The sequence below is a fragment of the Phascolarctos cinereus genome, unplaced genomic scaffold (genome assembly GCF_003287225.1).
Source record: "Phascolarctos cinereus isolate Bilbo 61053 unplaced genomic scaffold, phaCin_HiC Scaffold_7;HRSCAF=346, whole genome shotgun sequence".
Classification (NCBI taxonomy): Eukaryota; Metazoa; Chordata; class Mammalia; order Diprotodontia; family Phascolarctidae; genus Phascolarctos; species Phascolarctos cinereus.
The window spans coordinates 71991474-72018565 of record NW_027556180.1 but is presented as its reverse complement, the minus strand read 5'-3'; the positions used below and the strand labels follow the sequence as shown (position 1 = coordinate 72018565).

At 36.3% G+C, this 27092-nt stretch overlaps 2 protein-coding genes across 2 annotated transcripts in view; both read left to right on the top strand.

Annotated features, from left to right (window-relative positions):
* Positions 1-16940, top strand: part of SPAG16 (sperm associated antigen 16) — a 1202663-nt gene extending 1185723 nt beyond the window's left edge. The window contains exon 16 of the mRNA XM_078147281.1: positions 16613-16940. Within this exon, the coding sequence (XP_078003407.1) occupies positions 16613-16788 (176 nt within the window). The 3' untranslated portion in view covers positions 16789-16940. The remainder of the gene's footprint in view (positions 1-16612) is intronic.
* A 330-nt stretch (positions 16941-17270) lies between these two features.
* VWC2L (von Willebrand factor C domain containing 2 like) overlaps positions 17271-27092 on the top strand; it is a 175076-nt gene continuing 165254 nt past the window's right edge. The window contains exons 1-2 of the mRNA XM_021002729.1: positions 17271-18328; positions 20671-21140. Of these exons, the coding sequence (XP_020858388.1) occupies positions 20727-21140 (414 nt within the window). The 5' untranslated portion in view covers positions 17271-18328; positions 20671-20726. The remainder of the gene's footprint in view (positions 18329-20670; positions 21141-27092) is intronic.

Below are 27092 nucleotides of genomic sequence, written 5' to 3'. Positions count from 1 at the left end.
TCTGAATAATTAGAACCACCCAAAGTGGTATAGGCTGCCTCAAAGAGTAGTGAGTTCCCTTCAATGGAAGTATTTAAATGGAATAGTTTAGTACTTAAATGGAATACCAAGATTCTTGTGTCCATGTTAAGCAATAAAATTAACAAATAGTTAATATAATTTGCATGTTCAGTCCTCAGTCAACTGCTGACTTTTCATTCTTACTACACAGTTTTTTTTTACTTTAGTCCAGATAAAATTTGGTAGCCTTTTCATAAAAATGCTAGCATTTAATATTGAGAATATTACATCAGTAGAAAAGGTTGTATGCCTTCTAAGTTAATTTTCTAAAAAAAAAAGCATTTGATGCTTCAATACAAAAAGCTTCTATTGGTTCTACTTAACTAGTACCGCATTTGTCTTAGACTCGACAAATGTGTTTATCTACAGTTGCCTTAGCTAAGAGTAGTTGGTAAGTAGGACCAAGAGTAAATTAAGTTGGATCTATTGAAGAGTTCTCTAAGGAGAATTTAACTCCTAACTCTTTTGATACATTAACTGCTAAATAGCATCTAATGTTCTGCCTTCTTCCTCTAATACCAAAAAAAAAAAATCAAAGGTTCCTGTCACCATGATTTATTGAATGTCATAGTCGAATACCAGCTAACTTCTCTACTTGTCAATGTGGTACATTACAAAGATGGCATCATCTTTGGCCAATGAATATGCAGACAATAAAGTATTACCTAAACCTTGGCTTTGGATCCACTTTATAGAAACTCTCAAATATCTCTGTGATTCCTATTTAGAAATTCATGGAATATAAATTGCAAATCTATATTCTTTGATAAATCGAGGTCCTGTTACTCTGTATTATGTAATTTAGTTTATATCAACCCAGCAAATTAATCTTGTATTTTTTTTATTCTGGTCATCTGTCATGCCATAAAAAATATGTATAGTAAATTGCTTTAACAAACCAGAACTATTTCAGTTTTCATGAACAATTTGTAATACAAGAAATCAGGTAATGTTGTATGTTGCACATGCTCAGAAGCATACCACATACAAATACAGAGTTGGGTTTGGAGATGAAAGATGAATATATTGGAATAATGATGGAGCTTTTTCTTTGAAATTCATTTTCCTATGGATGGGAAGGAAATGAGAACTATGTACCATACATTCTTATTGCAAAGTTTAAAATGTATGTTGAGAGTGAAGCCCTTTGGGGAGTTACTTGATCTCTTTTTGAGTACTGTTTCCATTTAAAGCTTTACAGGGGTTCATTCATTCTAAGAGAAATGAAAATTCTGAAAAAGTTAAAAGCTATTCTCATGAGTCTTTCATTTGCCTCCCAAGAAGCCTACCAATATACAAGACCTCATGAGGGCTGGTATAATGACCATAATAATAATGTTTTAAGTGTTTTTTGAACTCTTAGGAGAAATAAATCTAGCATTTCTAACTACTGGTGTAAATAAGTAGTGGAAAAACAACTTGATCCAGGTATCTGAGATACCCTGGTGTCCTTCAGTAGGCATTTTGGAAGGGACCTCTAATCATAGGTGAAGTAATGCTTTTTGTAACATCCACTCGGGCACAAAAATACTTATTGAAGTATCTGCCATGTGCAAAGCACTGGAGGGAAGACTGTGGGAGACAAAGGGATATATGAACCATGGCCCTGGCCATCAAGAATCTTACACTGTGATCATGGATATAATAATAAATCATATTTATAAGCCAAATTACAGTTTACAAAGCAATTTTTCTTACCATTCCTGCATGGTAGGGAGGTGCAATAGTGCCATTTTATAGATGAGGACAGTGAGGCTTAGAGAAACTAAGGAACTTTCCCAGACTTACACACCTAATTAGGAAGCATCAGAGAAAAAAACTTATGCTCAGGACCAAGTTTAGTGCTCTTTCTACTAAATTATGTCACCTATTAGATATATTCATAAATAAGTGCAATGCAATGTGGCAGGCGTCACCAGAGTCTGTTAGGAAACAATACATGGGGTACTGGCAAGCAGATCAATGACACTGGGCAGTGGAGAGCTGTAACTCAATGACAGGGTTCTCAAGGGGTTCAAGACAGGACTCCTCTCTGGGGGAACTAGCAAGAAGGAGTGAAGGCTTCAGTCTCAGAGGAACAAGGATATTGGATTGGGAACCTGTACAGAATCTTGGGCAAAAGAGAACAAGATAGAGCTAGCATGAAAGAGTGCCTTACGTGCACTGTGTAAGACATGAGTGCCATTTTTAAAACCAAAAATGTGCTCAGGATGGGAGCAGAGATGAGGCCTTTCCTGATCCCTCCAGCTACTAGTGCCTTCAAACCGAAATGGCCTTGTATTATACTATATACATACATACATACACACATACATCCATAAACACACATATATACATTTTGTATATGTATATATACTGATTGATTTCCCTCATTAAAACGTAAGCTCCTTGAGAGCAACTAGTATTTCTTTTGTCTTTGTATCCCTAGTGCGTAGCACAATGCCTGACACATAGTAGTAGCTTAATAAATACTTGATGATGAATTGAATTGAATGAATGACTGGTGCTAGGACTCTGTTTGAACATTAATGGATCTCCATTTCCTAACGAGTCACTTGCCAAGGTCCGTAGCCCTGGCTTGGGATGAAGCTGCAGATGATATTTAAATAGCTGTATTCTGAGCAATACAATTACAAGGAGCCATGCTTATAATCATAGAGATAAGGAAATCATTAATTCACAAAAGATATTTAAAAATGTGCCACAATGATGGAATTATATAGAGAATATAAGATCTCATAGTGTTTATTGTTTGTTGATAACAAAAAAAGCATTTGATTCAATAAAACAAAATTCTTACAGTGTGTTTTACAGCAAGGTGTCTCCCATCCATATATCAAAATCCATCAAGATTCCTTGAAAGATATAACAACAAAGATAAAGCTGTTCAATGACCCACTGATAATAAACATCAGGTGAAGCATGAATAACTGCCATAGGTATTAACTTGATAATTGCCAATAATATTCAGCCTTGTGATTGAGGTGATCCACCGTTTAGGACATGTCAAAAAGGGACTAGAGTAGCATCATATTGGTTACATCAAAACCCCAGAACATTACTGAGTTTTATGAAAGAAATCTTTAATCATTCAAAAGATTCAACCCGTCCATCCTCACAGAAAAAACCAAGTGGATGATGAATGCATATTGTCTATATTTCAACATACATTTGGATGAACTCTCTGTGGAACTTGTCCATTAGTACATATATCTTGGAAAGATAGTATATAGATGGACAAGGAATTAAGCCCAGAGTTGAACAGGAGGAGTAGTGTGGTCTAGATTGCCTTGGGAAATTACAAGACTCTTTTAATTTCTCCCAGGCTTTCCATGAAAGCAAAGGCCCATGCTTTTAAAACTAAGATTCCACTTGCATTCCTATATGAAAGATGATGTGGAATACAATTATGTCTTAAGAATTAAAAATAAATATCACAAAGAGAAAAGTGAAGATGCATGAGGTAGGTATGAACAAGTGGAAGCATAACCAATGAAGACCTATGAAGAAAAGTAAGAGTTTCTAATGATATCGTTAAGAAACTGTATGAATGGAAGAGATGACAGGATAGTCAGGGAAAGTGACATCAGGTAGAAAGAGTGTTCCACTGGTACTCTCACAATATCAGGAGAAACCCCCAAAAACTTGCGGTGTTCATAGTTGGAGGGAATTCCTAGATCAGTGAGATCACAGATCCATTTGAATATCTCTAGTTCCTATCATAATGCCTGGCACATAGTTGGTGCTTAATAAATGTTTGATGATTGATTAGCTAAAGGATGTGATTCGTATGGAGAAGTAATGGCCAATAGAATTAGAAAGGAAGTGTAGAGCCAGATTCTAGAGGACTTTGAATATGTAGAAAAGGAATTATAATGTTATTTAGTAAACATTGGAAGCAAATTTGAGAAGAGTAATATAATAAAGCAGTACTTTAGGAATAATACTGGACTATGCATGCCCTCTGGACTACTTCCCCAGGGGCAACTAGTACTCTTGGTTTTCTAGGGTGGGTATCCAGTGGATATCTATTTCTGAAGCTATAGTTAGTTCACAGATTTCTACCTGTGTGAAGCCAGTGTGCTTCCAATTACTGACCAGTCTACAGAATCAAAACCAAGACTGATTCTTCATAGGCTTCTGGCTCTTGTCTTGGCATACCTTCAGCATGAACCACTGTCTGGGGTCTAGAGGTTTTAGCTTTTAGAGCCCTGCAAAGGTATGTCATATGTTTGTTCACCCCATGAGATTTCTCTGTTTAATTCCATCAGAGAAAGAGATTCGCACATCATGAAGACTGGAGTTGGTTTACCATTTTACAACTTGTGATTGCATTCTAGATTATTTAGGATCCTGGGTTCCTTGCTTGACTGAGTAAATTATGCTTATCTCTTCTTTATTTTTCAAACATTTACTAAAATATTAGCTCTCTCCTCTTCAAACTTAGCACATGAACACAGGTAGAATATGCTTTTCATTCAATGAGCATTTATTACTCATCATTATGTTAGATGACCTACAGGATACAAAAGACGTGAAAGACAAGGTCTAGATCCTTGAATAGATGTGAATAGCTAAGGGAAAACAAGATATAAAAACATGAGGCTGCTATTATAATATGCAGATAAGAATATTAGAGGCAGCCTGGCATAGAAGATCAAGAGCCAGCCTCATTGTAGATTTGGAGGCAGAAGACCTTAATTCCTATCCCCAGCTTTGCCACTTATTCTCTTTGTGATCTTAGGCAAATCCCTTAAGCTCACTAGCTCTCAATATCTTCATCTGTAAAATGAAAGTGTTGAACTAGATGAATCCTTTCATACCTTCTGTTCTAAATCTATGACCCAATGACCCCTTTTAAGTTTTTTTTCCCAATTATCAGTTGTGATGCATTCTAAGTTCTCTGAACTGATCTAGATTGAAACTGATTGTTGGATCACCATGATTCATTATAAAACCAAACCATATCAACTTAAATTGCAGCTAAAATGAGAATAAAATGGAGATGAATAATGTGCCAATTTGATTCCGAAAGACTTCTTGTACTTTGGCATATATACATACCCCTAAGTCATGTGTAATTTTTTTAGGTTCAGAGAAGCCATGAAGAGCCCTTAGAAACTGAGTACTATGCCTTCATTTTATAAATGAGGAATTGGAGAGCCCAAGAGACTAGATTACTTGTCCCAGGACATGTAGTTATTGACAGAACCAAGACTAGAACCTTCTCATATTTTATATCCCAATATTCTTTTGCACATCAATCTACCATATTGGTCTGAATAAAGGCTGTACTTTTTCACCATTTCTGGCTTATATAAAACCTGAATGGGGTCTATAATCATACTCCAAGTTCCCTCAATATGACTAAATTTTCACTGGTCTCCCCAGCAGCAGCTGCAGAAGTAGAAAAAGAAAACCATCCATATAACTCCGTGCTTAACAAGTCCATGCTTACAAGAAAGAAGTCTGAGCCTGATGCCTGTACTGCTGGTATACCAAGGATTGGGGGACCAGTCTCTCCTGTCTACCTCTCAACAGCTAGAGGGAATTCACTAGAAAGCCCATGAACTTACCTTTCTTCTTTTGCCTTGAAGGCTACTAGTGCTTGGTCATGGGGTGGGTGTGTTTGAGGGGTGAAGAGCCCTAGTAGCTTACATGCACTTTGTTCTGATGCTCAGTTCCAATTGCCCTATGAAAATAGCAAACCATAGAACTGCTTTTAAAATTTCTCCATTTTTAAGAATTCCCTTAAACTTGCTGTATCATAACTTACAGTTTTGAATATGTTTGCTAGATGCTTCATTATTTACTTTTAAAAAGAATAGGTTTATCCATAAAAAGGTATCTTTTTAAAAATGATAATATTGTGTGATTACTTGAAGGGAATGGAAGTAATACTTTTTTTCTTTAAAATGGGTTATATTTTGTATTTATTATGCTCTATATTAAGACCAATAAGGTATTAGGTTACATAAATATCTAAAATGTGCAATACATGTAGAAATACCAAATGCCAAAATTTTTGGATGGTCATATAATTCAGGGGTAAGGAACCTGCAGCCCTGAGGCACTTCACAGAACAAATCCCCTTAACAAAAGGATCTGTTCTGTAAAACTTGAACTCAGTCCAAATGCCACATCTGAGAACCTAGCTGCATGTGGCCTCAAGGCTGCAGGTTCCACATCCCTGCCCCAGACCTTATAATAGGCAGGAAAAATATAATGGATAGAGCTGTAAGTAAGCTGATGGACCTTCCACATAGTAGCTGTTTAATATATTGTTAGATTATTGTTGAATTGTTCAAGATTACTCAAAGTTCGTCTCCCATTTAACTACTCTCTTTTCCCTCATTCATGTACCTCTTTTTTTCTCTGCAGCCATGACCTTTATGGAAACCCGAATACATTATCTACTCAGAAGTGCCTCATTACCTTGCCTTCTTTCCATCTGAATTTACCCCATGGCCCAAGTCTTACCTTGTTTCCATCCAAATTTACCATACTGTGTACCATTCTCTTGGTGCCCTGCTTTATTTTGTTTTGTTTTGTATGTTTGTTTTTGTTTTTGAATTTTCTAAGGAGAGATCTATTCATCTAACATTCTATGGCATGTGAATGTGTTGGAGGGTCCTATAGCTTAATGTGTAAGGTCTCATACCTTGGCTAACTTTGTCAGTGAGCATTTTGGACCCTATAAGAGACCAATCATGGGTTTACAGAACTTTAAGGTACTCCTTCAGATGCATAGTCAGGCAGTCATCCAATACTCAAGACCACATTTGGAGAAGAATATTGGGAAAAGAAGCAAAATCACTGAAGAGAACAGGAGCAAGAGAGGATAAAGGACTGAAGAGATGAAAGATCCACTACTTGGGAATCTTGTTTTACCTACACAACTTACACAAAGGTTGAACTCCTGCTCATAGAATCATAGAATTTCAAAGTTAGAAGGGACTTTAGGGATAATCTAGTACAAGCTCTACCTAAATAAGAATACTTTCAGGAAAGTATCTGACAAATCATTTCCCCTCCAGGAATATTGAAATTCCCATCTATCCCTATCTCCTCAGGAAGCCCATTCCAGTTTGAGACAGCTCTATTGGGAAGCTTTTCCTTACATTAAACTATATCTACTTCATTGTATTTTCTACCAATTATTCCTACTTTTGTCTTCTGTGGCCAAATAAAACAATCTATTCCCTCTTCCACAATAACCCTCCCAATATTTGAAGGCAGCGCTCATGTCCCCCCAGGCCTCTTCTCTAGGCTAAACATCCATAATTACTTCAGCTGTTCTTTGTACAGCATAGTTTCTTCATCATCCTGTCACTCTTTTCTGAATGAGGTCAAATTTGTCAGTGTCTTTCCTAATAGGAGGTATCAAAAATGGAACTCAATACACAAAAGGTGGTCTAGTCAGGGCAAAATGCAATAATTCTATTACAGTTCATAGAACTCTGACTTACAGCCTGCAGGAAACTTGAAAGTCATCTAGTCCAACCCATCCATATTATTTCCTTTCTTGTAGCCACTGTGACTCTCTTAAGGCAGCTTAAGATTGATTTGGCTTTTCTGACTGCCATCTCATACTGCTGAATTACACTTAGCACTAAATATCCACTAAAACTCATATTTTATGGACAATATCTTGTCCCCTTTAACCCATCACATATTCAAAACTGTCTCTAAAAGATTCATATTTGCCGCATTCTTGCCTCTAGTCAACAATCATGACATCAAATACTGCACTCCAACTCATCTACTCTTCTGTTTAATTCATATAATCTATTCCCAAGAGGCGGTATACTGTAGTGGATAAAAAACTGGCATCAGCCATGAAGACCTAGGCTAAAGTCCTGCCTATAACATACACTGACTGTGCAACCCTTGGCAAATTACTTAAAAACTCTAAGTGTTGCCATGAAACTCTTTTAAACTATGAGTTCCAGCATAGTTGCTGATATGCATTAATAGAGAGAACTGCCTCACAGGGCATTCCCTATGTCATGAAATCACAGGTCTGGACTAAAAAAAAATCTATAAGCATGGCATGATTGAGTAAGTCAATCAAATTAGAAGATAATAGCCCTGGTACCTTCACCAGGTAAAAACAATCAGTCATCAACCACTGGCTTTAGATTAAATGTGAAATGTATGCCTAGCACAGTTCCTGGGACATTCTCAAATATTTAAATGGATCTGAGATCTCATCAGTGTGAATGTTTCCTGCAAACTATCCATGTTTGCCCAATCTGTGCTGCTACTCTTATTTATGTCCTCCCATGGGCTTGACACAGATGCTTCACACAATCTACTAAGGCCTTTCTTTGTGTTCTACCAACATCACAAAAAGAGAAGGTCCTTCACTTCGCACAATGGGATGTGTGCATCTTCTTTTTTTGATCATTTATTTATTTGATGACTTTTTTTATTGCAGTCCATCAGATCTCTTTATTTGTAAAATATTGCAGCTTGTTCATACACACCACATACTTCTCCATTGCTGTCCAAGTGATAGTAACTTTTAATTCTTTGGCTCATTTGATAGATTTAGAGCTTTTCAAAAACTGTAATATTCCATACAATATTGGTTGCTCCCCTTTATATTGTTTTCCAAAATCTTATTTGTTAATTTTGACGTGTATCACAACTGAAATAGGATTGAATTGGAAAAGCAAAGCATACATTCCAGACATTAGTCATATTCTCCAGAGATCTTGCACCTGCATTTTGGACAGCTGTCACGAGATGGCATTGATGCTTTGAATAATAGAGTAAATATAGATTGGTTGTCTTTGGGGGGGGTAGGAGGCAGTGTAGTTTCCCCTAGATTCTTAAATATTTCATGCAGGATCTAATCACCCAATGCTTTAAAAAATACTTCATTAAAAGAAACCATATTAAATAATACATTTTTCTACAAAAATAGCAAATGCAATAACAATAAAACTTTTAGGCACAAGTTGGTGTTCTGTCCTCCAAAATAGTTACCAATCCTATATAACAAAAGCAAGAGTTGTAATTATAATACAAACTATCCCTTAATCTTAAGTCTCTGGAAGTGTTGATATTCTGGGATAGGACTTTAAAACCACAGCTGCTGCTAGGTGAATTGCTCATATCTGATGTAGTCAGAGAGCAATAAGGTGCCAATAAAGCCTTCTTGTTCATCTAAATCTCTATAAAGCATCAATAACTTCTTTGTAGCTTTTGAGTGGCTTTGCTCTACAGCATAAATAGAAAATTTTTGCTGCTATCTTCTGGTTTTCACCAACTAGAACCCACAAAGTCAATATGGCACTATGTCCTTATCATGGCTCCCAAGACCACCTTCCCATATCAAAAACAGTCCATCACATATCTGCCAAGTGTCTCATGTTTCTAATATGACTCATCACTCCAAGTTGTAGATGGAAATTGATAAGAAACAACTGTTAAATGACTAGAATAATGGCATAGATAGTATGTTATCAGATTTTCAGATGGAACAAAATTGGGAGGGATAGCTTCCAAAAGGTTCTTGACAGGCTAGAGAACTGGGCTGAATCTAATACAATAGGCATACATTCAATAGAGTAAAGTGAAAGTAAAGTCTTGTATTTGGTACAAAAATCAACTTCACAGATGTGAGATGAGGGAGGACTTGTATAGATAGCAGTTTTTCTGAAAAAGCTCTAAGTGCTTTTGAGGATTACTAGTTCAACATGAGTCAACAATGCAATGTGACAACCAAAAACAAAAAAGTAAATACAATATTGGGCTGTGTTAACTGGAGGCTCAATGCCAGGGACAGAGAGGTGATTTGCTCACTGCACTCTTTGTCCATCAACCTCATCTGAAGAATGGTGTGCACTTCCAAAGGAATATGGTTTAAGAAAAATATTAAGATGGAGAATGACCAGAGGAAGACAACTAGGATATTGAAGAGCCCTGAAACCCTGAATGAATGAAAAAGTATTAAGTCCATATTATATGAGGACCTGATGAAGGAACTAGGCATCTTTAGCTTAGAGAAGACTTAAGGGAAGTGATAATTAAGTTCAAATATTTGAAGGATTGTCATTTGAAGGAGGAACTCGATAACTAAGTGGTACATCATACAGAGCATTGGTCTTGGAATTGTGAAGGCCTAAGATCAAATCCTACCTCAAACACTTACTAAGTGACCCTGAGCAAGTCACTCAACTGTCTTGTGCTTCAGTTTCCTTGCCTGTAAAATGCATGTAATATGTTTATTGTTGTTGTTGTTATTATTGTTGTTGTGTGGTTGTTGTTTTATGACACCTACCTCCTAAGATTGTCATGAAGATTAAATGAGACTGCCTTGCAAATTGATTTGCAAACTTAAAAGTGCTATGTAAAGCCTAGGTGTTGTTGTTGTTGTTTGTAATTTTTTATTGTTGTTATCTCATTTGGGCCCAGAGGATAGAACCAGGAGCAATGGAGGGCAGTTGCAAAGAGGCAGCTTGAGATTCCATGTCAGGAACAATCCTAACCACTAGTCCCAAAAGTGGAATGGCTGGCTTTGAGGGATAGTGGATTCCCCCTCCTTGTAGGGCTTGAAGCAGAGACTAGATGACCACTTGTTGGATATATTATAGTGGAAATATCTTGCATGTATAGATTACATTCTGTGGCCACTGAGGTCTATTCCAGCTCACAAATCCCATGATTGTATGGGACATGTCCCCAAAATGCTTTTTGAAAATTTAGAAAACTCTTAGTGATTCTAGAGTAGTGTTTTCATAATTTTCATACTTGTATAATTGGCAAACAAAAAGGACACGGAAGTAGCCCCTAAAATTGTGTCTTTTTACATTTACACATTCAAAGATTTCCTGAGCTATGTTAGTTTAACCAAAAAAAAAAAGGTTTAAAACATGCCCAATTGAAAATGTATTACTTAGTTATCAGGGGCAAGTCAGTAAGATATGTTTTATCAAAGGCTTCTATTGTTAATGATCCCTGAATTGAAAGCACATGGTTTATGGACCACTGGGTTCAGGACAACTCTATTAGGGAGGCCCAAATTAAGGTTTCTGCAGATACAAAGGATTTAAGTATTTGACTCCTTAATTAATAGGCATTTGTCTTATTTTCCTTTTTCCCCCTTCATTAGGAAAACCTCCTTAGGAAACAGGTTTATGTGTTCATATGTACCTGTGAGATCATGTTAATAAAGTGCATAGGAAAAACAATATGAAGGGGAGAAAATAGCCCTAATTCTTAAGTAATCAGCTTCCTAGACACCACATTTGAAATTTGTATTACTATTTTACTCATAAATTGCCTAGCTTAATATGATACTAAACAGGGCCCAAAAGGAATAAAGTCACTAACTTGTCTAATTCAGCACTTTAAATTGGACATTCTTGAGGGCTTTCTTCATCACTTTATTGTTAAATCATAGTATGTCATTAATATCAGATAATTTTTCCTATAAAATCAAGTTACTAAATATTTTCCAATTCTTAAAGTATTTCTGCAAATCCAACTGAGGGTGCTTTGGCAATGATAGCCTTGACTCATTTTCACAAGTAGTGAAAAAAGCACACAATAAAGAAGCATCATCATTTTTAGAAATTGACTATTTATAAAATCATTCTGGGAGCAAACTTTGAGGGTCTTCTTACAATTTTTCAGTTTTTAAGTTTCCAAAAGTTGATTAGTCTGATGGCAATACATTCAAAGAGCTGTGGTTTATGCTGAGGTTTATACCTATTATTAGCTCCCCCAAAAAAGTTGGCAACATGGCAAATAGGGGAAGATGAAGAATATCATATGTTCCTCTAGTTTAATTCCCATTGGTCAACACAGAATAGTGTTGATTGAGTGAGAAGAAGGAGATATTTGAAAGACTTTTTACAGAAAAAAAACCAAGTTATGTATGTTTTTTTAATTACCATAGAGTTAAATAAAACCTGAGTTTGTTATCTTATTCAGATAACCCATTGAAATTTTTCTCTACAGCCCATGGTAGAATGTAAAGCATGATAATAGCTAGCATTTATATAGCACTCTAAGGTTTACAGAATGTTTCACGTGTATCATCTCATTTGGTCCATGCAACAACCCTGAGAGATAGTTGTCTGTTATTGCCATTTTACAGATGAGGAAACTGAAACAAGGAGAGGTTAAATGTCTTGCCCAGGGTCACACAGCTAGTGAGTGTCTGAGGTAGGATTGAATTCAATCTTCCAGATTCCAAGTCCTAACAGTCTACCTACTATTCCACCTAGCTATATTATATAAAGACATATAAACAGATTTTTTAAATATTAAGAACTGACCAGAGTGGAGTTTTGCCCAAGGGAGAGATGCACCAGTGGCTTCCACCACCTCTTGTATTCCTCTACGGTAGAAGGCAGAGAAAGATTCTACTGACCTAAGAGAGAAGTGAACACTGTCAATGGGTGAACTCTAAGCAGGCTGAACTCCACCTGAGTTTGAGGTAGAGACAGAAATAAGCCAATCTTTGGCCCAGGCAGAGCACCTAGGCTTCTTGGTGGATTCCTGTTTTACCCTGGTACCCTTGGTATTAGACCTTCACATTCTAGCCCAATCAGAGATAACATATTAAATCCCAGATACCTCCAATAAAAATAGGAGGCATATTAGGTAGGGTAAGGCTAGGAAAAAGATACAACCCCTGAGTCCATCTTAAAGGATAACATCTTTCTGGGGTTGTCTCTGTTTCCTCCATTCCCAGGACCTTTTATTCAGAGTTTTGCTCTTTCCCTCAAACTTTCTTTAGGTATATCTTGAGATGATATGCCTGGAAAGACAGAGAATGCCTGTCTCCTTCTTCCTGCACAATTATTGGCCCTGAGTCACAAAATCAGAGTCCAGTGTTCTGGGAAGAGGAATGTCCCTGAGAAAGATCAAATTTCAACATCCTGACTGAAAAAGCCCAAAATTTGGAAGTTAAGGGACCTAGATGCAAGTGCCTGCCCTGACACTAACTCTGAAACTCATCTTCTTCAAAAAAGATTGAGCAAAGTGGTTTCTAAGGTCCTCCCAGTTACAACATTCTCTAAGTCTGTAAGATATGTGCTACATCAGTGTTGAATAAGTATTCCTCTGTGACTTTGGTCAAGTTACTTTCCCCTTTATGGGATTTTAGTTTCCTCCTCCGTAAAATAAAAGTTGGACTAGATGATTCCTAAAGGTACTTTCCACTTCAACATGCTATTTTTAAAGTGAAGTGGTGAATGGGAGGTGGTTTCAAGGCTCTTTCAACCATCCCCCAAGCCCCTCATATACACAAGTACAGGGATAGGTCCACCCTCCCTCTCCTCTTGTTCCACCTGCAAATGAGTGTGACTTCCAGGCTGAACAACAACAATAACCCAATAACTGAGTTATGGTTCTTGCCTACTTCTGACTGGAAAAGACCTGAAAAAAAAATCTCATGTAGTACAACTCTCTTCATATTACAAGTGAGGAAGCTAAAATCTAAAAAGGTAGACTGACTTGTCCAAGGTCATACATCTAGCAGGTAGCTTTCAAGTCCAGTATTCTTTCCATTATGCCATTTACAAGATAACACATTCCTGTCATCAGACCACTTATACTCTAGCCATTCTATGAAAGGTGTTAAATCTATCTGCTATCTAAATGCTTACCAATGTCTTGTACACAGAAGCTCAAAATATATTCATTGACTGAAATTCTAAAAGTAGTCAATCTTGTAAAAATGTAGTTTTAGAAATCAATTTAACTAGTTTCCTGTTTAAATGTTTCCATAGTACTCTTTATTTGTATTTTGTATGGGTTATTTTTTCATTACATGCCTTAAATTTGTGTGGTTTTGTTGTGGTGTTTGCCTTTCTAATACGTTATTCCTCTAGTATTCAAGTTGCTAGGCAAATAAAGTTTCCAAGAGTATATTTAAATAATTGTGTTTTGTAGGACAGTTATTTCATTTATACTTTGTTTTACTTAATATTTAATAAAGATATTTTAACCAGCAATGTAATAGTTTATTTCCTCTTCCCTCTTCATAAGATAGGATTTCTTTTCTTCTAAAGAGATGCATTTACATCACAATAAGCATTATTATTAGTGCAAATTTTACATAAATGCAAATAATAAGGTAACATTTAAAATGTCTATTTTGTGGTCTTCCTTTTCTCTTCTTTTACATTAGCATTTTCTGTTAAAGAAAAGTGAAAACAAAGCAATGTAGACTTGGCTTAGAAATGGTCTGATAACAGTGCATTGTCTGAAAATCATTGTGTTCCTGTTGGCTCTATCTCTGAGAAATGAAAAGGACCTGAGAAATGAGGAAACTGGAGTTAAGCAACTTACTCAAAGTCACAAAGGCAGTAAATAACAAAGCCAAGATTTGAACTCAGGTTCTATGAGTCAAATCCAGTGCTTTGTCTACATGTTTCTTCCAAGATGATAAATGGACGCATGCATGTGAATGTAGAAATACCAAACACATATATTCAGAAATATCTGCATGTTTTTCACATTTGCAAATATATTGCTTCCCCAGAAATGATATCAACTCTTAAGTATTTGATTATTTTATTGGGAGGAATGCCATTTAGCTTTCTTTTCACATCAGTCCCATATATACTAGCTAAATATTAGTGTTGTACTTAACAAAGCCTAGTGAATGGTTCCCTCAAATCTCCTGGCCCACCCCATTTTCACCAGCCTTACCTCTAATAGAAACAGTCTTGTACTTCAACCATGGTGTAGCACCTATTGTTTCAATGTAAACTGTAAAAGGAGGGGTATGATGATATATTTATGATGCTTTTGTATAAATCAGTTGATAACATGGAACACAGAGATCCCCCATAATATCTTCCAAAGGTAAGCAAAAATTAATGTAAATATATCAGCATCTACACAGTAACTAAAATATTTATTAACACATATTTAGGGACAGCTGTGAGTGGTGTCAGATTATTCATGAAGTTTTAAATCATGCCATAATTATTTTATCTTCTCTATTTTGTTGAGCAAACTTTTAAAAAGTTCTCAAGAGGTCTGATAAATTAAGCCAGTGAAATAATTCAGATGCTCATTTGATGAATTTTGCTTCATGACAACAAAGGCTTTGAGCTAAACCTTTTCCTCCTCTTTATGAGTTCTTAATTTGTTTTCCTTGATTTAAAAAGCTGTGGCTATTAAGAATCTAAGAAATAAGTTATTTGTTTGGCTTTTAGGAAAGTCGCAACAGCAATTGCCATAGAGTCTAGCTGAAAGTGAAATCCATATGTAATGCTTCTGTCAGCAAAGATTTACTGGGGGAGAGTTTATAATAAATATTCACATCTGCTGCTTTGGACACCCTAATCCATCCTATGAATCTTTGCTGTGTCAGGCTTTGTTCTAGACGAAGAAGCCCAGTACATATAAAGGTTTGCAAATAGGTCATATTTATCATGGTTAACTGTACTTCCACAGTGGTCCCTCCTTTACAGATATCCATGACCACTTGAGACATAACCTGTGATTAAATGTTTTAGTGTTTTTAAAATGATTTTGCGTAATTATTTTTTACAAGAAGAACAACTTGCATTTATTTTCCCCATTATATCACCTGAAGCCATTTTCTGTTCAAATGTTGACAAGAAGACATTATTGGAATCTATCAGGGTGATGTGATAGCAATGATTCCCAAGTGAACATCAGACTGTCAAGTAGAAAACCTCCTATCTTTCATACTCTTCCAAAATCTGAGGTTAAGTAAGAATGTTCCATTGTTTCTAATCTCAAAATCCATGGTTTAAATGCTTCATTGACTTCTTGGCGACCACACTAATTTAGGTTTCACTGGTGATTTGAGTCACTTGCAGGAAAATATTCACATTTGAGAAAAGATACTGTAACAGGTTTAAGAATATCTTATCCCGTATGTGTATCTGTCTTACTTAACTAGGGTCATGAGTTGTAAGCTTAGTTGAGAGGACTAAACAATTTTGTAAAAAGTTATTGAGTTTTCTTATGAAACTGAAGCTCATGAATATCACCATTATTTTTAATCATAAAATTACTTATAGTTTTTAAAATGAATATTCAGGTGCAATGTTTACAAGCAACCAAAATTAAAGTGGAATGACAATTTTTTTAAAATATGAAGTACACATAAACAGTAATATCTTGTCCTTTGGCTAAACTTGTAATCCTCAACTCTCTAAAACTTCTCCTTACATGCAATATATATTGTGAATTTTGAGTTATATCCTTTGATAAATTGTTCTGCTCTGTGTTGTTCAAAAAGTCTATCTTAATAAAATGGTTGTATAAATCTGTTGAGAATTAAAGTTCCAGAAATCCCCTGCTGTGGGTAGTAAGTAAAAATCCTTAGGTTCATTTTAATCACTCAAATCTAATAGTTTAATTATTGGTTTATATTACCCTAGACTCAAATTATTTCCTATAAAGCAGTTCTCATTTCACGTGTCATGGTAAACGCAACATAAAAGGAGAATTTGGTGCATCGCCCTGGAAACAGAACGGTAACGTTCCCTTACTTGCAAACTATATCCGTTCCAATGAAACTTTGCTTTCTGTTTCTCTATTTCAGGTCGAGTTTTAGCTCAGGCAAGCAGCAACGGGGTTATCCATTTGCTAGATCTCAAATCAGGTCAGATTCGCAAACTGATGGGCCATGAGAGTGAAGCGCACAGCGTAGTGTTCTCTCACGATGGAGAGAGCCTATTTTCTGGGGGATCTGACGGAACTGTTCGAACGTGGTCCTGAAAAATCAGCGTCTCACACTGCAGAGGGCATTCACTTTTATGCCGAGAATGTCTTTGAGACCTCCGAGCCAATAAACGACTAGTTAAATATGTTAGAAGGTAATATTTGTGGTTCGCCTAATAACATGCAACGGATGCACTCCGGTGTGTATATTGCCACCAATAAAAATTAAAACTTTCTGCTTATTTATTTGAGACTGGGTCATTTCCTCTCATCCCCGTCCCCCCACTCCCCACCTCCCACCCCCGTTTTAATAAGAATTTAAAGAAAACGCTGCCTTGCTTAGGGGTTGGGGAGAAATAGCTTTACAATGACGCCTAATGACAGACTAGATGAATTGCAAGAGATTGGTTTTTAATGTAACTGAACAAGCTCCACAAGAACTCTCCTACTTTTCACCAAATCCAGGCTGTGGAGGAAGATCAGAAGTTTAATCATGCAGCATTGGGAGTTTTTCTGCAGTCAGAGGTTCAAATACCAACAGTGAGGTTTCATTTTCAAAGATGCCTTGGCAGTGATCATGCCTCATCTCCTAATAATAATCAGGGACTGCAGATGGCTTAAATCTAGATACAAGGCACTTCCGGAACTTACCGAGTGGAACACATCTCTGCAGCCGGTCCAAGAATACATTATGCATAATGACATTGATTTGGGGGGATTTAGGGGCAGTTCGATGCAAATACGTAACATGCACATGTAGGAAACCCTTCCTCTTAATAGTGTGTCTGTGTCTGGTATAGGGAAAAGTGCGACTAGAAAGAGAGAAACTCTCTGTTCTGGTCCATTCTGGAGGCTGGCTAGAAAGAGCTGCTGGAAATTGGTACTGTGCGGCTCAGCGCGCTGAATCCAGCTGTTGGCGCTGTCCGTGGTACTGAAGAAATCCCGGCTGCCGGTAGATTGAGCTCCAAAGCGGCAATCTCTGCAAACTGCTTTCTTTGATGCAGAAATCAAGCTAAAGTTGTTCCTTTGCTTCACGTCCACTGTAAGCATTTTCTGTTGTTGTAAGAGGTGTTTGAAGCCGCATTTTGTGATGGTGCGGAGGGTATTTCAGGCGGAGCTGGCTTTAAGCTATAGCATGCTGTTGCTGTTTGTGGTGTTGAAAGCCTAACCAAACCACCTTTCTCTACTGCCGTTACAAACACTGTGCAAAGGATCTCGTGTTTGGAAGAAACGTAATCAATCGGGAAATTTCATAGAAGCAGCTGAGAAAATTCTAAAATTAAGTTCAACATGATTCTACTACGGGAGTCTGGATTTCGACGAGACAGCACTGCTTCTTGCTTTGAATTCTGAACACTGGTCCAAAGCTTAATTCTTATGTGTGTCTGCTGTGTTTCTCTCTGGAAGGGCGGGAGACTGCCTCTTTACTGTGTTTTGAAATGGGAGGAAGAGAAAAGGGATTGCCTATAACTCATCCCTGAAAAAAAAATGTATTCTTCGGGTAATTAAAGAGGAACTGCTTTACTAAAACCATCTAACCTTTTAGTTCTTATTGGCCTGTGACCCTACCATCACCATTAACCTCCATACTGATTAGGTAAGTATACATTATTAGCACAAGTTATATTTGTTTTCTCAAAGGACTAGATGCAGTCATTTGTTATCAGATGTGGTTTTTTTCAAAGTTCAGCTATGGCTGTGATCTCAGTGTACCAGTGTTTGCTTACTTATTAGAATCTTTACATAAACATTTTATTTGGATAAAGGTTTCTTTCATTTAAATAAATGGAGTCTTAAACTGTCATAGAGCACCCAAGCTATCAAGATGACTGCTATGTTTTTAAATTTTTTTTAATTAGGCAGCCTTAGAACTTTGTTATGCTTTGAATGCCTACATTGAGAAATAAGGGTTTACAAAATAGATTTCATGGATAGAAGCATATTTATGATTTTATTCTAAGTGTGAATTGTATCCCTCATTTCTGTTTAAGTTTGCATTGACAATAGTATGGTAAATTGCTGCCTACCTGTAGCTTGTAAATGAATAGACCAGATTTGTCTATGTCTTTTTATAGCAGAATTCTGTATGAATTTGACATGGCTTATCATGCATGTTGCTACAGATACTAGAGGAATGCTACAGCGAAGCACAATAGCCCCTTTTTTCTCAAAGTTACACTTTCTAAATATATGGGGGATCTGTCAATTCATCCTGCAGTTAGTAAAATAGGTTTATGTTTTTCAAAGGCTTGTATAATATTTGGCACCACTATTAATCATTTGGGGGGGGAAATGCTTTGTCAATAGGCTCTTAAAGCTTCTCCAGTAAGATTGTAGGTTTGCATCTTCTGTTCTGTCATGACTCATTATTTTTTACATATTTTAAAGGAGATTCACCTCCTTTATCATTATTCACAAAGAATCCTGATATTAGAGAACATTTCCCCTTCAGGAAGAGGGAGTAAATATATTACCTTCCATTTTTACTATTGCCAGAATCTGCATACCTCACTAAAAATGCATAACTTAATATAAGACCTATTCAAAAGTTTCATGAAAATACATTTTTATTTTTTAAGTATCCATTGCACATTTTAAGCTGGGTGAAAGTGGGTTATCATTTTTTTGGTTATGATTTGGAAAGTAAACTCAAACATGAATGACACAAAGGGACTAAAAATGTACTATTTATATTCTTCGTACCATCTGCACATACAATGAAACTGACAAATGCATTATATGACAAGTTTCTTCCTTGTCTATTACTTCCTTGATGGAGGGTAAGGTTTTCCCTATGTCCCTATGACTTTTTGTGATTTACTCAACATGAATATTAAAGTATGAGCTATTCTCAGGACTCCAGACATTAGTTAATATCAATATTATTTTGTGTCTGAAAGGTCAATATCACTAATTTGATAAGGTATTTTTATTATGATGAGAATTATTCCATTGCAGTTTTCAAAAACTTTAATAAAATAAATTTGTTTGCTCATTTGTATAAACAACCCAAACCCAAGATTTTTAAATATATTTGGGAAAAGTCATGTATTCAGAGATTAACTGGATCTATCCATTTGCACTTAGTTTTTAATAATAAACTTACTAAATGCAAATCATGTTCTAGATACTATGCATAATGTTCAGAGAGGTATCTCTCTTGCCCTCTAGAAGCTTAGCTTCTGAGGAAGATAAAGACATAGTCAGCAATATACATAATGCATTTTATTTGCCAAGTCTTTTTATGACATGTTTTCTTTGATTTCCCTTTTTCTTTCCCTTTCCTATGTGGAATAGAGGTGTGAGTTTCACTGCTGATTACTTTTTACAACCCAAACACATGTCTATTGCTATAAACCTGTTCTCAGAATACTGTAAAGCCTTGTTTGCAAGCATAAAGAAAGGATGCTCAGTGGTCTTTTCTACAACCTTTAACACAATTAAAACTTATACTCAACTATTAGTTTTACTCCATTACTGTCTGATATAGGTTTCTCACACCAATATCTCAATTGTAGTACATTGAGTTATTTAATATCTGAATTCCATCAGTGGAAACAGCCAAGGTTTAAGGATAATAGAGACTGTGCATTAAAATTCTTTTGAACTACTTGTAACTAATCAGAGGCAAATCATTTCATCTCTTCATGGCTTAGGAAACAAATCTCTCTATCTTAGTCAAAGTAATATATGAAAGCCAGGTGCTAAACCTGAACTGAAATTTCCTAGGTAAAATAATTCCTAAAGGGATCAATTTTAGTTAATATGTTGCCAAAGATTTACTCTCTATACCTCAAACTGAAGAGTAGGTACTTGCTTGAACTCCTTTTATTTGGGAACTATTATATCAATCCCAATAAACAGGTTGAGGACATGGCCTTAATTGACTATATTATCTTTTAATATGTCAAATTATTCTCTTTAAATATTTGTTTTCAGCCTACCCCTCCGGTATTCCCATGGAAGCAGCTGGGTATATTTAATATTAGGACCATATGCAGAAGTCTTTGAGGAGGGGGATGGCTCTTCCTATTCATGAAGCCTGCATACTTCTGTTGGTAATCTCTGGTTTGGTCACCCCAGCTGCCATCAATCATGAAGACTACCCTGCTGATGAAGGTGACCAGGCCTCAAGTAATGACAATCTGATCTTTGATGACTATCGAGGGAAAGGGTGTGTGGATGACAGCGGCTTTGTATACAAATTGGGAGAACGTTTTTTCCCAGGGCATTCCAACTGTCCATGTGTCTGTGCTCTGGATGGACCTGTTTGTGACCAACCAGAATGCCCTAAAATTCACCCAAAATGTACTAAAGTGGAACACAATGGATGCTGTCCTGAGTGCAAAGAAGTGAAAAACTTTTGTGAATATCATGGGAAAAGTTACAAAATCTTGGAGGAATTTAAGGTATGAGCTACCCTCCATATTTATTCAATACTAACATGCCACTCCAGTTATTTTCAATATTGGTACATGAAAGTTATTGTTATGCCAAAATATTCTCCATTAGATCAAGAAATATGATTCCATTTAGCATGCAGCTATTCATGATCCAAATGACAGTGAACTCATCTGTTGATCTGTAAAGGTTTCAGATAGGCTTATTTAATAGCTGGAATGTGGTAACAGCCAAATTATTTCTACAAAGGGTTTAAAAATGTATTAAAGCATTTTTACATAAAGGTTTGGTGAAGAATGAAGGAACCTTGTTTATATACTACATTTTTATTAGATTAGCATAAAAATATTATGTGCGTACCTTTAAAAAAAGCTTTGTGCGACTCAACCAATATATGAAGTACGTTCTACTTAGTCTCCACAGTTGGTGTGTAAAGGTAAGTTCTACAAACAGATGGGCAGTCCTGAGTCCATAAAACAGAAGTATTATTTATTTTGAAACAGAAGTATTAGTCCTTATAGCAAGTATACCACATTTTCTCATGCATTGGCCCACTACAGGATGTCTTAAGTATAAGATGATCTTTTTCAGGCATTAAAAAAAAAACACCTAAAATCCAGACTGTAATTTTTTTCTTGACCAATGCCATTAACCCATTGTTTTCTGACTCCTAATCCCTACTGTCAAGAATTACAAAGAACATTGTCATTCCTTGCACTGAATTGTCTTTTCTCCCATAGCTATTTGTGATTAGGACATCCTATAAGTCAGGTCTGAGACTTAAATATTTTACTGAGAGCATCAAAAAGATGTCCTTCATGAATGTAATGGTAGTGTGTGGCCAAGAGTGTCTGAGATTTTGATGGTTTGCTACCAAAGGGCCAGCTTTCATTCAACATACAAATTCTCGTACAAGATTCTCAGAAGCTTGCCAGTAGCTAGAAGAGAACTAGCTTGCTTGCTATTGCAGGACTTTTCTTTCAATACTGGAGGGAAGAACGTTCTATGCTAAAGAATGTTCTATGCTAAAGAAAAAGATCTTAAGTGTCAAATGATGCTTGAAGCCATCACCCAGATAATAAAATTACCTTTCCCATAGTCAAGGGGGAAGGGGACATGCTGCTGCTGCAGCATTGGCCATGCGATCGTTTTACTCAGTTCCTTGCAGTGCATAAATACTGTTTTCCACAAGCCACAGTATGAGTTCAGATTGATGATCTAGTCACTTGTGTAGTGCTTTATGACTATCCCATTCTCTTGGTTGAATAAAATATGTAAACTATCATTCCAAAAACATGAAAAGATATGATAATATGATGATTTTTAATAGAAGTAAGATTTCACCGAACATTGGTCTGTCCTCCATTAGAATATAATTTCAGTGGGAGTAATTCTAATACAAACATATCTGTTGCTACTAAACTCTAGTTAACTATATCTTTCTCCTTATCAACCACCTAAGTACTAAGATGTTTACAAGCTATAAGCACATGTTGCCATCAAATACTTATTTTTTAAGTTTGTGGGTATGAAGTACAAGTACTAAAAACATAATATGATTCTGGGCATAATTTTAAAATTACATCATCCTTTGCAGGCCATCTCAGGGTAGCTATTTTCACAGCAACGTTACATAGCATTAGAGAGACCACCTCTACCTCATCTTATTTCTGCCCAAAACACACAATCAATATTTCTGAGATATTTAATTCATAGTACAATATATTTAGATCATAATATGACATATCAAGATTATTTGGGCCTTAGAAGCTTTTGAGTCCAACCCTCTCATTTTATATGTAATGCACCAGAGTCACAGAGAGATTAAGTGCCCATAGTCACAATATTTAAGGCAGAATTTGAATCCAAGTCTTCCTAACTCCAAGCCCCAATGGTTTGTCATCTACATCATGCCGTAAAACATAATAGGGAATAACAGGTGTTGATTTAGATGTCAAAAGTTCTCAATACTATTGAAGTTGTTATAAAATTGGAATAAGGGGAGTAGGATAAGTGACCAGGAGCCATTTTTACATTTGAAATAATAAAGTCCCTCAATCTTAAGTCGGAAAGAGACTTTAGAGATCACATTGTCCAAATCCTTAATTTTACAAATGAGTAAGCCCAGGGGGTGATTTTAGAGACTCAAAGTTACAAAGTTAGTCTACTCTAAAATATTGCATTACAAGCAATTCTACAATCAAAAAGTATCATTTTCTTCAGCACTCAGTGGGTTTCTACAGTCTTTTAATCAACTCTAAAGTCTTCTATTTTCAAACTTCATATCAAATTCCTTAATAATAAAAATTACTTAAATGGAAGGAGCCCCTGACTCTTAAGGGTCCACTACTGGTTAATGTAAACCTTGATTTTGAAATTTTATAGCACTTAACTTAAGTTTCTTAATATCATCTGAAAGTTTCAATCATTCCAACACAGTTCCTGATTATACAGAATTTTGTTCTCAGTCATAGAACCCATTGAGATTAGTTAAAGGGTTTTTTAAAAAACAGTGGAAAGTAGTTTACTATTTGTCATATATATATTATGAATATAATTAATCCAAATTCTACTAGCCTGCTTTGGGAGGAAAAAAGAATTGTCACATTTCAGGTGAGAGAATTGTCTTATGTACCATTTATTCATCCAGCAAGTATTTACTGAATGCCTACTCCATTTGAAGCATTGTATTATGGGTTGCATTGTCTTGCAGAATACATTTATCCAAAACAAGGGTATCAATGTGAAATGCACTGTGCTAGTCACTAAGAGAGGTCCAAAGATGTAGTCCTTGCCTTCAAGGAGCTTACAATCATAAATAAAAGACATAGTTTTAGCTCTTATAAAACCAGTAATCCAATTGGGAATTGGAAAGGTATATACATGGTGACACAAAAACTGACCAAAAAAGTGTAATGTAATTTAATACTGAAGTAAGCGCTGGTGAAATAGAGAGTAGGAGGAAGATGATCAACACGATAACTTTGCAGCATGGTTAAGCAGAGAAGATTTTTGGAAAGAAGTGAATTTGTCCTAGTCTTGTGGAAATAGATTGGTGTAGAGAAAAGAGGATGGTACCTTGAAGAGTAAACAGCTTGAGCAAAAGTACAGGAATAAGAGCAAACATGTTCAGGGAATGTGTGAGTACAGGGTGAGAAACAGTAAGATGAACAGCCTGGACAACATGAAAAGGTTGCTAAAATAGTATCTAGATAAATTGAGTGTGATCAGGTGGCAGGGGACAGAAAAAAGAAAACTTAACAAAAGATCAAGACATTTAGGCTAAGAAGCTAAGTTTTGACTAGAATAGTAATATGGAGCCAATGTGGGTTTTGGTCAAGAAAGAGACATGGTGAAAATAATGTTTGAGATAGATCATCCTGGTGGCTTTGTTCCAGGCTGATTCAATGAGGACTGAGGGCAATAAATGGTGATAGGAATATTAGAGAGAATAGGTAGGAGGCTGCTGGAAGTAAAGTAAGCATGAAATGTTTGCTTGCATTGCAACTGAGGCCATGAATGATGGACATTTTTTTTTGTCCATGAATGATGGACAAATTTTAATAGACTTCCAAATGGTTCACTTTGAAATGGCTTACATTCTATTGTCATTTGTTAATTCCTTCATGTCAAGAAATCCTAGAAGTGTTTGGAGAAGGGTACAAAAGGGGATCTACTCCTGTGATTTAGAAGGCATGGTACTAGAGCTCTTAGATCCTCTGTAACTCTTTTAACTCTGACTCTGTCTCCATTCCAGTCCCTTGGAAAGCCCTAAAATGCAATGATCACTCAACTGCACAAGAAAATCTTTACCTATAATGTTGCCAAAAAATAAATAAATAAACCCACTTATTTTCAATTTTGGTTAATCACAGTCAAATGAAAATTGGCCTGTGTCATCTTATGAAGAGGATGATATACTGCTTTTTAAACTTCTAATAAAGAATCTTTCCCACAACTTACAAATAGGAGCCTGGAAAAATTGATAAATGGCTCTACCTTTTTTTGAAAGTTCCAACTTCTCCTGTGTTCTAGTAATGTCATATTAAGAGAAAGGTCAATGCTAGCACATCCTGTCATCTTTCTTTGAAGTGTGGCTGGGACAAGTAAAAGTGTAACACTTTCAAAAATAAAAAATAGGGGGCAGCTAGGTGGTGCAGTGAATACAGCACCAGCCCTGAAGTCAGGAGGACCTGAGTTCAAATTAAGTCTTGGACCAAACACTTGACACTTACTAGCTGTGTGACCCTGGGAAAGTCACTTAACCCCAATTGCCTAAAAATAAGAAAACAAAACAAAACAAAAATAAAAATGCATAAATTATAATTTATTTTTCATAATTTTTGGAAATATGAAATTTATACCCTCAAGACCTCTCTTATCCTGAGCTTCATTTACAAGGAAATATGTAATGGGGATGGAGGTAGGGATATTTTCAGAATATTGTTTTGTGAAGGCTTAGTCCCTTTGAATATTCCCCTATATTCTCACGTCTTTCTTGATAAATTGGGTACCACATGTTATCAGTCATTGTAAATGAAGCTGTGTCTGGCTTTCCTATTTCTATTTCTGCTAGGTTGCAGAGTCAGTCTTCATTTAAAAGTGACTTTCTACATTGAGTCCCACAGATTGTCAATGGCTGAAGACTGTCTCTCCCAATCCATCCTCTTACAGGCCTTTGTTTTGCTTCAGCAGTACTTTTTGGATCAGATATTGCTTTTCTAAAGATGCATTGACTTTTTGTTGCTTCACCTCATTGTGGGTCAAGGAAAGAGATTTACATGCAGTTTATAATGTTGCAAGATTCATAATGCTTTATATTGTTAAGCATTTCCCCCTTGCTTTCCTTTTGCATGCATTTTGGGTTTGTGGTTACATAAACAAACATGCTTCACACACACACACACACACACAACACACACACATACACAAACCTTGTGTTGTGTTAAAGTCATAATTCTTTCTCAAATTTTGACTTAGATATTCGAAGGAAACGGGATGGGATGGTAAGGTATATGGGAAGAAAAGTGTCCATTGGCTTTATTTCACCAAGTTATTATATCCACAAAGTCCAGTGATGATGGCTTAGTTATTTGTATATTTCCCCAGTGACTTACTAGACAGCCTTACATGCCTGCTTTGATCTCCTATCAGGGTGCTTCAACTTTAACATGTCCAAAATGATCTGATCTAAAACATACCCTTCCTCTTAACTCCCATATTTCAATTAATTTGCTCATAGTTACTCAGGTGTAAAACCTTAGGCATGTCTAGTCACTTTGTTTCAATGCCTACATATAATCATACCTTCCTTCCCACCCAGATCCCAAAAGAATGACTGTATGTTGTCTATATTTTAGCCTGCATTGTGAAACCGGCATTTTCAAGTGGCTAGTATGGTGGTTTGTGTATGGGACAAAATGGGGATTTCTTCTCTTCCCCCAATGTCTTCAATCTTGTTAATTCTACCTACATACTCTCCAATCTTCCTCCTGCTTCTTCCCTCTCACCCCCCACTGCTTCCATTTTCATTGCCATCATTCTAGTTCAGGACTTCATTATCTCTCACATTGACAGTTCCAATAGCCTCCTAACTCAGTTCTCTGACTCCAGTCATCACACCTTTAATCCATCTTGCACACCAATGGTTGCCAGATTAATCTTCCTAATGCACAGACCTGACCATATTACTCCCCTGCCTATAAACCTTCAATGACTCCCTGTTGCCTGTGAATAAAATTCAAACTTTTTAGCTTGTCATTCAAGACCTTCCAAAATCCAGCACCAGCCTAACTTTTCAGCTTTATCTCACTCTACTAGCCTTTACATAGTTTATGCTTCAGCCCAGTTGGACTACTTATCATTGCCTAACTACATCATTCCCTTTTCCCTTTATATGCCTCTACCCTTGCAAACACCAGAAACACCTCCTTCCTCATTTCCGCCCATTGAAATCCTAG